Genomic DNA, 17,394 nt, shown 5'->3' on the forward strand with positions numbered 1-17,394 from the left:
ACAAACCTGACAAAAAGAAAAAAAAAAAAAAAAAAAGCAATGGGGAAAGGATTCCCTATTTAATATATGGTGTTGGGAAAATTGGCTAGCCATACGCAGAAAACTGAGACTGGACCCCCTTCCTTACACTTTGTACAAAATTAACTCAAGATGGATTAAAGACTTAAATATAAGACCTAAAACCATAAAAACCCTACAAGAAAACCTAGGCAATGCCATTCAGGACATAGGCATGATGGGCAAAGACTTCATGACTAAAACACCAAAAGCAATGGCAACAAAAGCCAAAATTGACAAATGACATCTAATTAAACTAAAGAGCTTCTACACGGCAAAAGAAACTCTCATCAGAGTGAACAGACAACCTACAGAATGGGAGAAAATTTTTGCAATCTATCCATCTGACAAAGGGCTCATATACAGAATCTACAAGGAACTTAAACAAATTTACAAGAAAAAAACAACCCCACTGAAAAGTGGACGAAGGATATGAACAGACACTTCTCAAAAGAAGACGTTTATGCGGCCAACAAACATACGAAAAAAAAGCTTATCATCACTGGTCATTAGAGAAATGCAAATCAAAACCACAATGAGATACCATCTCATACCAGTTAGAATGGCAGTCATTAAAAAGTCAGGAAACAACCAATGCTGGAGAGGATGTGCAGAAATAGAAAGGCTTTTAAACTACTGGTGGGAGTGTAAATTAGTTCAACCATTGTGGAACACAGTGTAGCGATTCCTCAAGGATCTAGAACCAGAAATATCACTTGACCCCGCAATTCCATTACCGGGTATATACCCAAACGATTATAAATCATGCTACTGTAAAGATACATGCACACGTATGTTTATTGCAGCACTATTCACAATAGCGAAGACCTGTAACCAACCCAAATGCCCATCAATGATAGAGTAGGTAAAGAAAATGTGGCACACATATACCATAGAATACTATGCGGCCATAAAAAAGGATGAGTTCATGTCCTTTGCAGGAACATGGATAAAGCTGGAAACCATCATTCTCAGCAAACTGACACAGGAACAGAAAACCAAACACCGCATGTTCTCACTCATAAGTGGGAGTCGTACAATGAGAACACATGGACACAGGGCGGGGAACATCATACACCAGGGCCTGTCAGGGAGTGAGGGGCTAGGGGAAAGATAGCATTAGGAAAAATACCTAATGTAGATGTCGGGTTGATGGGTGTGCAAACCACCATGGCACGTGTATACCTATGTAACGAACCTGCACTTTCTGCACATGTATCCCAGAACTTAAAAGTATAATTAAAACAAAATAAAATAAAAATAAATTTCTGTGTGTGTGTATGTGTGTGTGTATCCCCAAAGGCTGCTTATCACATATGATACTGCTACTCTCAGTTTATTTTTATTTCTTTTTAAAGTCTGCAGTTCAGCAGGCTTTTCTTCCCCCACTCAAATCACACTTTCATTTACCTTGCCTAACTCAGAGAAGACGCTAAACAAAAATTAAACAAAATTAGTAAGAAGAGGAGGAATTATGATCATGTCCTATTCACTTCTGTGACTCTAGTTACTCGTACATAGTAGTAACTCAATAAATATTTACTGAGTGAATAAATAAGTGAATGAGAAGTTATAGTTTTCAGATTAAAAAAAACTTCCAGAATTTATAAAAAACATTTGTATGTTTACAGAATTTATGGAAAATGTTTACATTTCTATGAAAAAGAGCTCCCATAATTTATGGAAAAGGTTTATAAATACCAGAAGCTGGAATGGAAGCTAAGAGTCAAGATATAATGAATAAAGATTCATCAACATATGATGAATTTCCTGCTGTGTTTTTTCCCGAGATGGTTTTACAAATGTAGCACAAATGAAGCTAACAAGTTTTTCATGTCTCTTTTAAGAATATGGACTTTAAAATATAAGCTGAAACTTGCAGTGTTATTGTCCCCAAGGAGAGTTTTAATGGAGTTTAGAAAAAGAAGAGTTGGATAAGTAACTGAGAGTAATTAAACAGCATTGTATAAGATATGAAACACTTCACTTAGCATGGTCTATACAAAAGTAGAAACAATTTTCTGGCCTTTAACCCAGGCAAATAAATAAAGAAAGAAAGAAAGAAAGAAAGAAAGAAAGAAAGAAAGAAAGAAAGAAAGAAAGTACACAACTCTCTTTTTATTTTTCCTGAGAGCAAGGTTATCTAGATACCTAGTACTTATTAATTTTATTCCCTAGGGATCATGATACTGCAGTTCTGAAAAACTTTAGTACTCTCATTGTTGGAAAAGCATCCCTGAAGCATAGATAAATTATTTCTCTGGTTTTCATAAATCTCTTGTAATAAATACCAAAATAAATAATAATACAATTTTTTATATTAACAAAGGAAATTAGAATTACGTTTGGCATGATCTTTTATATATATAAATGTAGGAATAAGACTTTACATTTGTATATTTTTCTTTTCTTTTTTTAAACTTGAGACAGGGTCTCATTACATGGCCCAGGCTGGAGTGCAGTGGCTATTCAAAGGTATGAATACAGTCTCAACTCCTGCACTCAGGCAGTACTCCCACCTCAGTCTCCTGAGTAGGTGGGACTACAGGTGTGTGCCACTGTGTCTGGCTACATTTGCGTTTTTTTCAAATCACATTATCTTATACATATATATTTTCCCATAACATTCACCGCTTGTTTGATTGCAAAATGCTGCTTTACTTAGAAAATACGAGAAAGCAAAAAAAGATGAAAAAAGTTCATTTTAGTGTACAGGCTTCAAGTTTTTTTCAATTATATACATAAAGCAAAAGCTAAAATAATATATAGTTTCATACAATTTTCACTGAATATAATACAGTATGAACATTTTTCCACTTCATCAAACATTTGTTAAAAACATCTTTTTATTTTATTTTATTTTTTTTTTGAGGCAGAGTCTCACTCTGTCGGCCAGACTGGAGTGTAATGGAATGCTCTTGGCTCACTGCAACCTTTGCCTCCTGGGTTCAAGAGATTCTCCCTGCCTCAGCCTCCCAAGTAGCTGGGATTATAGATGCCCACCACCACACCCAGTTAATTTTTGTATTTTTAGTAGAGATGGGGTTTTGCCATGTTGGCCAGACTGGTCTCCAACTCTTGACCTCAGGTGATCCGCTCGCCTTGGCTTCCCTGGATTACAGGTGTGAGCCACTGCGCCTGGCCAAAAACATCATTTTTAAGGCTGTATAACTTAGATTACAAGTATCCCGTAATTTGTTTAACCATTCTACCACTGGGCATTTATTAAACAATTTTACAATATTATGAATCTTCACATGAACCTCTGTTTAGCTTTTGGTATACACTAAGAAGAGATATTTTTCTGGCTGTGGATACATACTGCCAATCTAATCCCTGAAAAAGATATACAAGGTATGAGAATTTGTATCTCACCACGTCTCAAGACACATTATAATATGTTATAGGTTGTTGATGTTAAAGTTTACGACATCCATTTACATACTAAAATTTAAATATGTATATCTAAAAAATTAATTAGCAATACATGGATACATATGTATTATTTTTAAACATTTAATACAGATGCATATAAAGAATAAAAATTCCCATTTACAAACTTTACTCTCCATGCCACTTTTTTTCTGTATTACTGTTAAAAGCTTGGAATATATATATCCTTTCAAATATTTCATATATAATCACATAAACACAATAAAATACACAAACAGCTTTTTAGTTCTTTTAACGTACTATACAAAATCATATTATTCATATTTTTTTTCAATTAATATATCTTGAAGAGTTTTCAGCATGAAAACAGTATCTAGCATCATGAATTAATAAATATTTTCTGAATTAAATAATTCATGACAATTTCATAGAGATCCACCTAATGCTTTTAAATGGCTACATCAGAATTGATAATAATTAATGATGTAATTTCTTATATTTGTGCACATTTATATTTTTGTAGAACAGATTATTAAATAAAAACTGCTGTGCAGATTTAATAATTGTGCAACATGTAAGTGTTTTTAAAATACATCAATGGACTAATGTTAAAAAATATTGTGCCAGTTTATACCATCACCAACAGGGTATGCAGATACTAGTTTCACTACAGTCTTGCAAAAAATGAAGATCAGTAGTCACTTTCATTCTTGCAAATTTCATAGGCAAAAAAAATAACCTATTAGAATTTGCATTCCCCTGGTTTCCAGTAAGAATGAGTATCATTTCAGGAGCTAAATTATTCTGCTAAGGACTCATTTGTACACTGCCTCATTGTATCCTTTTTTTTTTTTTTAACAAGGGTGTTGTTTTAAAATTGATACTTGAGAGCATGTTATATATAGTGAGCACTGACCATTAGCCTGCTTTAAATATTGCAAATATTCTCTTCCAGTCTATTCTTTGCTTTCAAATTTATAGTACATTTTGTTACAAAGAAATTTCAAATCATCAATGTCTTATTTTGTCCCTTAGGTTTTTATTGGTCTTTAAAAAACCTTTTTAAAAATTGTCTGAGGGAGTCATTTCATATCCCAAGATCAGATTGTTTATATTTACATATGTATGTAATTTTTTTCTTCCTAATTTCTTTGGACACTTAACTCTTTAGTCCATTTAGAACTGTTGCTATAGCATGGCATGACGTTAACTTTACCACAAAAGTTATAGACCCTGACATTACTGATATTTTATCATACACTTAGTTATTAAACATAATAGTGACTATTTTAGTGCTGTTTAATTCCACTGACTTGTCTTTTATTCTTTTAGAGAAATCCTACCTTATTTCTTTTCATTACTGTTATTTTACATATATTTTAGTATCCAGTTGAGCAAGTCTTTCTTCATTTGTATTATTTTAAAATTACATTATTTTTTAAAAAGTTTTTCTTAGCCATCTTTACATTTCTTGAAAAGATTTTAAAAACAGGTTTAAATTTCCAGTGGGATTTTGGTTTGGACTCATTAAAATGATTGACTGGAGTAAAACTGATATATTTTAGTGATTATCTACAGGAGTATCATATGTATATTTATTCAAAATTTCTTTAATAGCTCAGTGAAACACTGCAGATGTTTTCATATTAACCGCACACATCTTAAGATTGTTTAATGTTCTTTTGAGCAATTATCATAAGAACATTAGTGACTTTTTTAAAGAAAATATTTACCTTACTTGAACTGCAGAGAAAACCTCTAGGACAGTATACAAAACTTATGTATCCTGCATATGCATAATTTTCTTAGAATACCTTTTTGAATGGGTCTAGTCCTCATTCAAATTTACATACAAAAGTATATCTAAACCAAATACATATTTTCCTTTGATTCACGCCTCTGATTTCTTCCATTAATGTAGCTGACCAAGAGTGAATGCATAGTGAAACATGCATTTAGTTAAAAACATTTAGTTTCTCAGAAAAAGAAAGGCAAATGTATCAATTTAATTGCAAGAGTGAACTGAAAAAATGATATGAGAAGCAAATTGATCTACTGAAATAAAACAAATTTTCATTTTTAAACAGTATCATTTTATAAACTTGTACAAGTGATGTTTTAAAAACGTGTCCAAGAGAGTGAACAGAAGAAAATGTACAGCTTGATCAGTTAATTATCTTTGCTATTTCATTTATATGAAGAATAACATACTTTTTAAAAGGTAAGTTAACTTTATGCTGAAGCCAAATGAATTTTGACCAACTAAGTTGGTTCTACAATGGTTCTACAATGATCAACCACTTTATCTTTGCATTTTAGGAACTATAAATACTTTAAGTTTTCATAGACAAAATATCTAGAATAGGAAACAGAAACCACTCAAATAACTTGATGATGTGAATCAAAAAAATCCAAGTACCTTAACTTCTTCACATAGTTCAGTAAGTCGAGCTTCTACATCCATTTCCTCTGGAAGGAGTAAAGAGTAGAGGAAATATTTCAATGTTAGATATTTAATTTATATAAATAAAATTCCCATAAAAACTGAAAATTAAGACGTATCTGGACTACATTCAATGAATTAAATTTCAAGGTAACATATTTTCATAAACATATTAATTATATAGGTGACGTGATTATTAAATTCTACATTCTGATAAATATCATTTTTCAGTTTTCACAAGAGTTAACACTGTCAAGGAAACTTAACTATATACATTAAGTAACTTGCACAACTGTGTTACACAAAAGAGTAACTATATAATTAGATTTTACTGTACTTCATATTTTATAATTTCCAGTATGGTTTAGTATTTTGTGTTATACATACACATGCCTTGCTTTCTCGTTTTTTACAAAAGCTATTCCTAAAATGCTCAAGTAAAATCAATTTTTATAACTGAAACATTTAAAATATACCTGGGGTGTAGGCTATTTAATAAAAATGAATATCAAGATCCTTTAATAAAGTTAGTTCCTAATACATTTATTTTTCTATAAAATATTCTTAAACTGAGGCAAATATTTGCCATACAACTCTGATTTACTTAATATATGCTATAATCATCTATAAAGAGGTACACAGATTTACAATTAAAATGGTAATATTTACCTGGAAAAACAGAAACTAAAAAAATATAAAGATTTATTAATTATTTATTTTTGGCAGGGAGGAATTACACTAAGGTCTGAAATATCTTTACATACACATAATTTTTAAGTAGAAATCAAACAGGTCTTTTAAAAGAACTGTAACAGCATAGTTATAACCATACAAAATTCCCATAATCTTGTTGTGAAAGAGTTTAATTGATCCTTCTCACATAAAGGCAAGAACACATTCTGTAACATCCCTGAATTCACTCATCAGCTGACTAATTTGTAAGACAGACTGAATGTTTACTACATGATAAAAATGATAAACATTTAAATTTGTTAAAAAAAAGCAATCACAATATATGGTAAAACACAACCACAGTATAATTATTAAGAGTAGGGAGACAGCCAGATATGAGCAGCCAAGGGAGCCTCTGGGCAAAGAAGTCCTGGAGATGCTGCCCACTGACAGTAAAAAGGACGATGGCTATATTGGCTATACCTGGCCTTGTGGTTGGGCTCCTGCGACCCTGAAGCATGTGCACTCCTCCAATAACTCACCCTAGAATAGTCTTTTGCTCATTACAATAGTAAAAAACACACCCCGAGGTGGAGATTTTAAAAGCTAACAAGACAAGCAACATGTGTACTAGCATGTACAACTACAGAGCGTATATGCCCAAGGGGATTGCCTAAAACATGATTGCAAGTGACACCTCCTCATGCCCTTTCATGAATAATCATGTATTCTTCATAGAGTCCCCCAGCACTGGCTGCTGCTGGCTCACTCTCTCCAGAAGCTTGCTCTGCTTTATCTTTCAGAGTGCAGTACTGTCTCTTTAAATAAATTCTGCTACATAACCCTTGCTGTGTGTCTCTTGGCTGAATTCTTCCTTCAACAAGAACCAAGGACACTGCACCCCTCCTGGTAACATAATGTGAACAACAAATACTCTGTTGTTAACTAAAAATCAATGGAACACATATATTTCATAACTCACAAAATATACAAGTAAAATTGTATTTAGATATTGATATATACCAAAAAATAGATCACTAATTTGGCCAACTTGTTGGTAACTAAAGAAATTTGCTATGATTTCACAAATCATTTCACTGTCAGATAAACCAGTGGCTTATCTGCATTAAAACCACCACTCCCATAGGCCAACATCTGTTTTCACATTACTCATGATCTTTTCCTGTGATAGAAAAAAATCAGGAAAATTAGTCTTAGAAATTACATATTCTACCCTCTGAGTTTTAAAAATTTGAAATAAGGTTTTGAGAGTTGTGACACATTTTTCTAATGTTTACATAGAAGAACCTAACTGCATAAATGGGTATGTTTGCATTATAACTAGTGAGAGCTACTTCAATGCAAACAATATCTTAAAGAATGTTTAAAAGCATAATTTAACTTTAAAATCTTAGTCCTGAAAATAATTTCAAAATCACTTAGATTTTTAAGGGAGTTTAAAATCCTATTTTAATTATTTTTTCTTTTTAAAGTGACATATATAACAGACCCTTGAGCAACACAGGTTTGATCTATGCAGATGCACTTATACACAAGTATTTTTCAATAAATATTTTGGAAAGAATATGAAACTTGTAAACTATGTAGCCTAGAAATATTGAAAAAATTAAGAAAGATGAATATGTCATGATTGCATAAAAACATGTAGATACTAGTCTTTTTATGTATTAATCAACTGTTTGCGTTATCAGTAAGGCTTTCAGTGAACAGTAGGTCATTAGTTGGTAAGTATTGGAGGAGTCAAAAGTTACAGGAATATTTTTAACTGTACAGGGGTCAGTGCCCCAATTCCGGTGTTATTCAAGGGTATACTGTATATACCCATTTATACAATTCTACAGAAATATATAGATGTGATTATCATAATATATTTTGGGGGGGGCTTGGCTCCTATTACTAATCCAAGGTTACAGTCTAGAGCATATCCTCCCATATTTTTCAAATATAATATACATATACACATATGAGTTTTGGAGTCACTGTTTTGTAAAAATAGGATTGTATTTTGCACACTTTTTTGCATCTTGCTTTTTTTCTCTCAGCATTACCCCACAGTATTCCGGTACCTAGCACTAAAGCATGTTTTAAGATGACTACACAATATTCTTTGATGTAGGTGCATCATGATTTATTCTGTATTCCACTCTTTGTCCAAATGATGGGCATTGATCTTTGTTTATACTGTTTTGCCGCTAAGAACAATACTGAAATAAACATGCTTGTAGCTATATCTTTACATACTAGCTAGTATGTTATTTCTATGATACAGGTGAACAGAAGTGGGGATACTAGGCCAAAGGGTACATATATCTATTATTTATTTTCTAAATCTATCCATTCATTCAACAAATATTTATAACACAGCTCAGACAATGGCAATATGATGTTAGGTTTAAGGATAAAAGATATCTCAACAAAAGTGTTTTTTTGAATCAAGTATTTTTCTACCCAACCAAGATCTGGCCCATTTTTTTTTTAATAGATCTTTTTACACTAACCTGCATTCTATAAAATTATTCAGAATGCTCACATGTAAACTGATAGGCTGGCAATAAAATAGTTTAAATTAGAAGTATATTTGAATTGCTTAAAAAATGCTAAAATGTCATAAATGGCCATAATTTCATACTATGCATTCTTTAATTTTACAGTAACTTTATATGAGAATATAATACTATGTTCCAAAAAGAATGACAATAAATTTTCAACTATTCTTTTTCCTTCCTCACCAGAAAAATCAGTTTCTCTTAACAGTCTTAGTGAAAATTAACATAACTCAAATATTTCTGAGTTAGTTTTCACCTGAGAAATGTTGAGAAAGATTTTGGCTTTTTAACTTCCTTCAGTTCATACCTCTGAAAATTGAGAAATAAATACTGATTTTATTTCACTCTTTGATTCCTACAGCTTTTCACAATCTTTTTAAAAAGTAATTGTGATGGTTTATTGAACACAAAGTGAAAACTTTTAATATACTTATAGATAATAAATTATTGCTATTCAAGAAAAGTCTAACTTATATATGAAAATGTATAATAAAATAATGAGATCAGAACATTTCCTTTACCATGTACAACATATCCAGATAGTGGTGATTTGATGTTATTTTGCTTTTTAAATGTAGAATAACAAAAAATAAGTGAAAATTGACTGGAAAAAAAAAAAAACCCAAAAAACCAAAAAACCAAAAAATAACGACACAACCCAGATCCTGATAGGATATTTCTCTTCTCTATTCCTTTTTTTTTTTTTTTTTTGAGACGGAGTCTCGCTCTGTCGCCTAGGCTGGAGTGCAGTGGCCAGATCTCAGCTCACTGCAAGCTCCGCCTCCCGGGTTCACGCCATTCTCCTGCCTCAGCCTCCCCAGTAGCTGGGACTACAGGCGCCCGCCACCTCGCCCGGCTATTTTTTTGTATTTTTTAGTAGAGACGGGGTTTCACCGTGTTAGCCAGGATGGTCTCGATCTCCTGACCTCGTGATCCGCCAGTCTCGGCCTCCCAAAGTGCTGGGATTACAGGCTTGAGCCACCGCGCCCGGCCTTTTTTTTTTTTGAGATTGAGTCTCACTCTGTTGCTCAGGCTGGAGTGCAGGAGCATGATCTTGGCTCACTGCAACCTTCACCTTCTGGGTTCAAGCAATTCTCCTGCCTCAGCCTCCCATCTCGTTTCTATTTCTGCAGTGCAGAAAACTAGGTTTAGTATTTTTTGAGGTGGAGTTTTGGTTTTGTGGCCCAGGCTGGAGTGAAATGGCACAATCTCGGCTCACTGCAACCTCTACTGGCCAGGTTTAAGCAATTCTCCTGCCTCAGCCTCCGAGTAGCTGGGATTACAGACATGCACCACCAAACCTGGCTAATTTTGTATTTTTAGTAGAGATGGGGTTTCATCACGTTGGTCAGGCTAGTCTCGAACTTCTGACCTCACGTGATCCGCCCACCTCGGCCTCCCGAACTGCTGGGATTACAGGAGTGAGTCACCATACCCTGCCTGGTTTTGTTTTAAAACACATTTCATTATCACTAGGCCTAGCCAAAGATAAAATAACAGCAAATTTAAGGCAATGTCATTAAACCAACAAATTGTAGTAATAATCATGGTTTTGAAAAAGTACTCTTCATAGAAACTTTAAAAAACACATGAAAAAAGCCAGAGTTTTGCATTTACCATTTCCAGACTTAAGTAAAAACTTCAATATTACAAATTAGGAAATTAACCAAAATTTATCTACAAACCAAACTGATTTTAAAGGTAAGTTCTTCAGAATGGTGGAAACATACTATATTATTAAATATATATTTATGAAATCTGATGCTAATTTAAAGCAAAATTTCATACTAATTAATTAATTAAAAGGGATCATTTACTTAAGCTATTTGTAAACGTACCTAGATGGTTGTCTTTCTGTGTTCGTGGCTGTTTTCTTCTGAGAAGACGCTCATATAGGAGCTGCATGTTGGCCTTGGCTAGTCATAAGGATTGCACACAGCACTAGTTACTATACTCCTTTTATAACAAAACTTACTAGAATTTTCCAGCTTGTTAATAATAGACTTAGTGTTTATCTGATAGTGCAGTTAGTTAATTAGCTTATCAAAATTACAAATGATGTACATTCGAGTATATATTTTTGGTTTTTTAATTTAAATGCATGTGTCGCTCAACATTTCATAATCCAATATGTTTTAATTTATTAGACTCAGAATTTTAGGTTGGCAGGGATCTCAGAGTTAACTCCCTGCTGTTACAAGTGTAGATACTGGGGTTCAGATAGGCTATGTGACTTGCCCAAACCTAATTCCAGAACTCCTGACTCTCATGTTCAGTAAGAGCTCCTTGCACCAAACCAATATTTAATTATATGTCATCAGAAAATGTACATCATTCATCTAGGAGAAAAGAGAAAGGCAAAAAAGCAGAAAGGAACTCAAGCATTATTTTAAAAGAGGGAACATATTTTAGAAAAGTTTTCAAAGCATAGTAAAGTTTAATAAGTTTAAATATATGCTTATTTGAAAACTCAATGAAAGTGGTAAAAAGGGAAATATTCTTTAATCAAGAACTACTCTGTATCCACTTATTAAAACTGGTGAATATAGTGGTGTTTGGTCAACAGTACATTATAGAAATATATTAGTGTTCACAATTTTATTTTGCTAGAATAAAAATAAAAGACATTGATAGTTTAGAATATGTAACAAATACTCTTATTTTTAATAGTTAATAGTATTTTTAGATGTTTTCTTACAAGATGCAGTCAAGAATAAACTAAAATTCACAATAAAGAGACAGGAAAATATAAACCGTAAAGTTTAAGAACACCACAATATATTACCAATATTTATTGAAGATGAATCTTGATTTTAAAAATCCCTAGAAAACTGTTAGGCGTTGATGCCTACACTTTTTCAAGTAAAAATGAAAACTGTATTGTGCTATTTCATTCATTCATTCAAGAAATGTTTTAAGTAAATCTATGTGTAAGGTACTAGTAATTTTATTTCTATCATATACTTATTTAAAACTGAAGTCTGGGTTTGCTTTAGAATTTTATTTTCTGATAAAATATTTTAAGCAAATAATTTGGAATAAAGTTGACAATCATTTTGTAATTAACTTCTGAAATTAAATATAAGGGCACTTTATTATGATACCTCCTATATTACATCTCTAAGCCCAAAGTAACATACATGACATAAAAGCCATCCTCACCAGAAAAAAGTTGAAAATCTTATGAATACATGATCATGCTGAAGTTAGACTGATAAATTAATAATAATTGCTAACACCGTCTAAGCCAGGGCTCCCCAACACCCAGGCTGTGGACTGGTACTCGTTTGTGGCCTGTTAGGAACCAGGCTGCACAGCAGGAGGTAAGCGGCAGGCGAGCAAGCACTACTTCCTAAGCTCTGCAGCGGCATTAGATTCTCATAGGAGCATGAACGCTACTGCGAACTGTGCATGTGAGGAATCTAGGTTGCATGTTCCTTATGAGAACTGAACTAATGCCTCATGATCTGAGGTGGAATAGTTTCATCCCGAAACAATCCCTTCCCCCAATCTGTGGAAAAATTGTCTTCCAGGAAACTGGTCCCTGGTGCCAAAAAGGTTGGGGACTGCTGGTCTAAGCTATTTGAAATAAATATTTGCCTTTAAAGGAAGAAACATTTTTATTTAATTACTAATTATAAATTTTACCAATAAACATACTTCCTTTTAAAGAGGATTTTTTTCTAAGTTAAAATGTGGTTCGTATGTTTTTCATTTGTAAATATTACATGTTAAATCTACTTTAATATTATATGCAGATGGACATCTTCCTTATACAGGTATTTATAAGCCCATCTCATATATTAAAACCCCAAGAAGCCCCATTTTGCTGGGTGAATTTCTCCTTCCCTTCCCAATGCTAAGCTGATTTCTTACTACTGTTGCTGTGAGAGAAGAGGGAAGAGGAGAAGTCAAAGTTCTTTAAAGGCAGGGACCTATTCTTTCCTCAGCACCTAGCACAGTAACTGACACAGGAGGTGCTCATTAAAAGCCCAAGGGAAGTACACCGTTAAGAAGTATTGTTCCTAGAGATCCTTTACACCCTTTGTCTTTTGGATAATCTCACCTTTGATTCCTGGCACATGTACCATATCTGATTCCCTTCAATCTCTTTACCATGTGAATGGAAACCACTTTGTGTTTGTAGGCCCAAAGTAAGTAAGTGACAGAAATGGTTCCATATGTGCACTCTTGAACATAAGATAATGCCTTCCTGAATCTACTGTAGCATTCCACATCAAAACTATTAACACTTTTTTTTTTTTTTTTGTAGAAATGACATTACACATGGATTTTAAGCTTTACATCACTACTTTTCATAACACTATTTTTCAGGCACATGATATTGTCCTTCATTAATATGGTAGTATAATAGTTTTGTGGTCTGGTCATTAAATCTAACTAAAATTTGTAATATAATTATTCTACAAAAATGTTTTTGATTTCCAAACCACCACTAAAGATATTTGAAACATAATTTTCCATTAAGGATAAGTGATAGCCTAAATTAGCTCTATTCTATAAATGATTCATTTTCTTTTTTTTTTTTTTTTTTGAGACGGAGTCTTGCTGTGTCGCCCAGGCTGGAGTGCAGTGGTGCGATCTTGGCTCACTGCAAGCTCCACCTCCTGGGTTCACACCATTCTCCTGCCTCAGCCTCCCCAGTAGCTGGGACTACAGGCGCCCACCACCATGCCTGGCTAATTTTTTGTATTTTTAGTAGAGACGGGGTTTCACCGTGTTAGCCAGGATGGTCTCGATCTCCTGACCTCGTGATCCGCCAGTCTCGGCCTCCCAAAGTGCTGGGATTACAGGCGTGAGCCACTGCGCCCAGCTGATTCTTTCATTTTCAAAAGAGAACATTTTTAAAAATTTACATTTGAGGTAGTAGCTGTCTATAGAATTTTCCTAAGGGAAACAGGAATTCTAAGAACATAAAGTACCAAGGAAAATAGAGACTGTTTCAGAGAATAATGATCAGAAGATTATCTTTTCCATACTATCATTTTTGTTTTGAGAATGAATACATGGTCAAAAAAGAACAAAGGTATTTTCCTATTGCTTATTTATGAAACCATTAGGATTACTGAATCAAGAATTCTAAACAGTCAATTTAGTGATATCTATGTCTAGTCAAGAAAGTGTGAGCTGAACTGACTGAATAATGGACTTAATCAATTAATTAAACTGGAATAGTTGCTGTTAGTGGCACAATAGCCAGCATTTTCTTACAGCTGAATTTAAGTGGGGTAGAAATTCTTACACTTTCTTGCAATTCCTGTGTAATCCAACACAATTTTTAAAGTAGTCTGATTAGTCTCAAACCCAAGAACTATGTTCAGTAACAGTGACTACTTTAGGGAGTGCACTAGTATTGTTAAAAGACTGAAATCCTTGAGGAACAAAGGAATAAAGAAAGAATACTGATTCTGTACATTTTAAAAGGCAATTTATGATTTATTAAAAAACATAATTATAAAACAATATATTCTAAAAAGATTAAAATATATTTCTATAAGCTATTAGCCAATATTTGAAAATAAAAGCTAATAAAACTGACATAAAAAGTCTGAATAAGAACTTATTTTGCCAATCCCAATAATTTATCTTCTGTGAAATAATATATGTAAAAGCATTTTGCAAACTACAAATGGTATACAAAATCAAGGCAATATGATTTTTTATTATGTACTACAAATATATACAGGTACTACACTTTTGGATACAACCTGAAGCTTGATTTTTTTAAGCAATTTAAATGATTTTTAAAATGTTAAAAAAGTAAGTAATGTTGTTATTCCCTAAAACAATATGAAAGGAATTTGAGATCTGAGATAACTATTATAAAATCAAATGTAAACAAAAATGCCCTAAATACCTACAATCTGATTAGACTGTAAAATATTTGGAAGTATGGATTTAATTTACCTTCCTATGATTCTGCAGATAATTACATTTGCTTTCTAGCATGTTTTTAGGTTATATTTTAAGAGGAACAGTATATTGACATGTTTTTTTTAAAAGACTCGTTTCAAATTTAGCATGAAGAAGCTATTTTTTAGCATTCTGAAAAACATTTTTAAACTGCAAAAAGTGATTATCAAGGTAGAAAAAGATGGAATTGAGAGAGAAGTAAAGTGAAGCACACAAACACTGTAGTTTTAGTATAGAAAAACTATGGCAAAGCTGGTAGCTAGCAATATAAGAATGAAGAGAATGATTTGAACCGTAGGATAGGTCTCGCTACTTTTAACATACCCAGTTCTAGTTTCTGACAAGAGGGAATCTCTTCTGTTACCGTAATGAAGTAGCTGTGCAATCCCTTGAAGGCTAGCAGCAAAGTGGCACAAAGTGTATAATGAAAACGATAGGCATGATGTAGGAAGGAGTCTGCAATGATGAAGCTACAACCCTAAACAAGAAACAGATGTAGGATACAGAGTGTCAGTAATACAAAATGTTATATTTGAAACTTGCAAAAATAAAGAAAAAATACTTAACCATCTGTCAACTAAATTTATTCTCATACATAAAAAAAATTTGGTAATATTTGAGAGTTGTTCAAACAATAAATTTAAGCATGAAATGTGGCCCTAGTAATTTCAGTTACAGTGGATTTTCATAACAAGTAGATTAAATTATTATTTTTGATAGCATGTTATTTATATTACATTTAGACTGAAGCACACTCAGCTTTTATAGTATGTCCCCATTTCTTTTATAATAATAGCTGTACTTCCATTACTCTTTCTTTTTTTAATTTCTTTTTTTTAGATACAGGGTCTCAGTTTGTCACCCAGGCTCGAGTGAAGTGACACGACTGCAGCCTCAACCTTCTGTGCGCAAGCGATTCACCTGCCTCAGGCTCCCTAGCAGTTGGGACTACAAGCACGTGCCACCATTATTTTCCATTATTTTTTGTAGAGGTGGGGTCTTGCTATGTTGCTCAGGCTGGCATCAAACTCTTGGCCTCAAGCAATCCTCCAGGCTAAGCCTCCCAAAGTGTTGGGATTACAGGTGTGAGCCACCACGCCTGGCCTGCGCTACTCTACCCTGGGTCTCGGCTCTGGCAATTGTTTTTTTTTTTTTTTTTTTTTTGAGACGGAGTCTTGCTCTGTAGCCCGGGCTGGAGTGCAGTGGCCGGATCTCAGCTCACTGCAAGCTCCGCCTCCCGGGTTTAGGCCATTCTCCTGCCTCAGCCTCCGGAGTAGCTAGGACTACAGGCGCCCGCCACCTCGCCCGGCTAGTTTTTTGTATTTTTAGTAGAGACGGGGTTTCACGGTGTTAGCCAGGATGGTCTCGATCTCCTGACCTCGTGATCCGCCTGTCTCGGCCTCCCAAAGTGCTGGGATTACAGGCTTGAGCCACCGCGCCCGGCCGGCAATTGTTCTTTAAAGACTCCTTTGGAATACTTCTACCAGTTCTGTTAAAGGACCAAGGGGTAATAGTAACAAGTTAAAGGGCACAGGCTGTCAAAGACGTCTATCCACTAAATCTGGTAACATTTTGAAGTATCACGTTTTCATAATAGACAATTAGAACCAAACAATATTTTAAGATCACATTTAATTAGATCTATAAGTTGCTGAGCTCAAATAATTAAAAAAAGGAAAACATCATTCATAGATAAAATAGTTAAAAACACTTCTTTTAAAATACGGAAAAGATTTATAAACATATTCAGTTCTTACATCTGGTGATAACTGTTTTGTGTAGTTAATACCAAAGACCACACTTTCAAGAGTAGGAATCACAGAATCTTTGTTTTGTGCTGGTGCATTTCTATTTAACCAAGTTGTCTTCACAGGGCGAGGAAAGCTGGAGGAAGAAGTATTATATTATTACTGTCATAAGAGTCTATTTGAATGTAAGTTAAATATTTACAAAGGAAAATCTTATAGGAATAGAAGAGCAAGGGTTTTGCAAGTTTATGAGTTCTAAAGTATTCCTAAAGTAATTGTAAAAAATAATTTGAATAATCATGAAAAAACAAAATGAATATTAAAAAACTAGGGCTAGATGTTTGACATTGCTTGCTATAATTAGACTTCTGGAAGTCTCAAAGAACATCAAAGACAAAACATGGTGGGATCTAGAGTGGCTAAACAACAAATGAAAGCCAAGCTTGAATTTGGAAATCCTAAAGTCGGAACTGGTTACCAAATTTACAATGTTAACACTTAATCAAATATGAATGCTATTTACAGAAATAAAGAGCTCCCATGTAAATGTAGAAACACAAAAATTACTAAATCTACCTGA

At 33.5% G+C, this 17,394-nt stretch overlaps 1 protein-coding gene across 13 annotated transcripts in view; it reads right to left on the reverse strand.

Moving 5' to 3' along the window:
- FAM135A (family with sequence similarity 135 member A) overlaps positions 1-17,394 on the reverse strand; it is a 133,821-nt gene that overhangs the window by 64,990 nt on the left and 51,437 nt on the right. For 9 of the 13 annotated variants that reach the window (XM_077999776.1, XM_015136672.3, XM_015136667.3 and 6 more), the window contains 4 exons: positions 16,824-16,950; positions 15,391-15,544; positions 10,971-11,048; positions 5,870-5,919 (listed from right to left, as the gene is read on the reverse strand). In XM_077999776.1, the coding sequence (XP_077855902.1) occupies positions 5,870-5,919; positions 10,971-11,048; positions 15,391-15,544; positions 16,824-16,950 (409 nt within the window). The remainder of the gene's footprint in view (positions 1-5,869; positions 5,920-10,970; positions 11,049-15,390; positions 15,545-16,823; positions 16,951-17,394) is intronic. The other 4 variants (XM_077999779.1, XM_015136673.3, XM_015136668.3 and 1 more) reach the window with 1 other exon arrangement.

Source organism: Macaca mulatta, chromosome 4, assembly GCF_049350105.2.
Source record: "Macaca mulatta isolate MMU2019108-1 chromosome 4, T2T-MMU8v2.0, whole genome shotgun sequence".
Taxonomy (NCBI): domain Eukaryota; kingdom Metazoa; phylum Chordata; class Mammalia; order Primates; family Cercopithecidae; genus Macaca; species Macaca mulatta.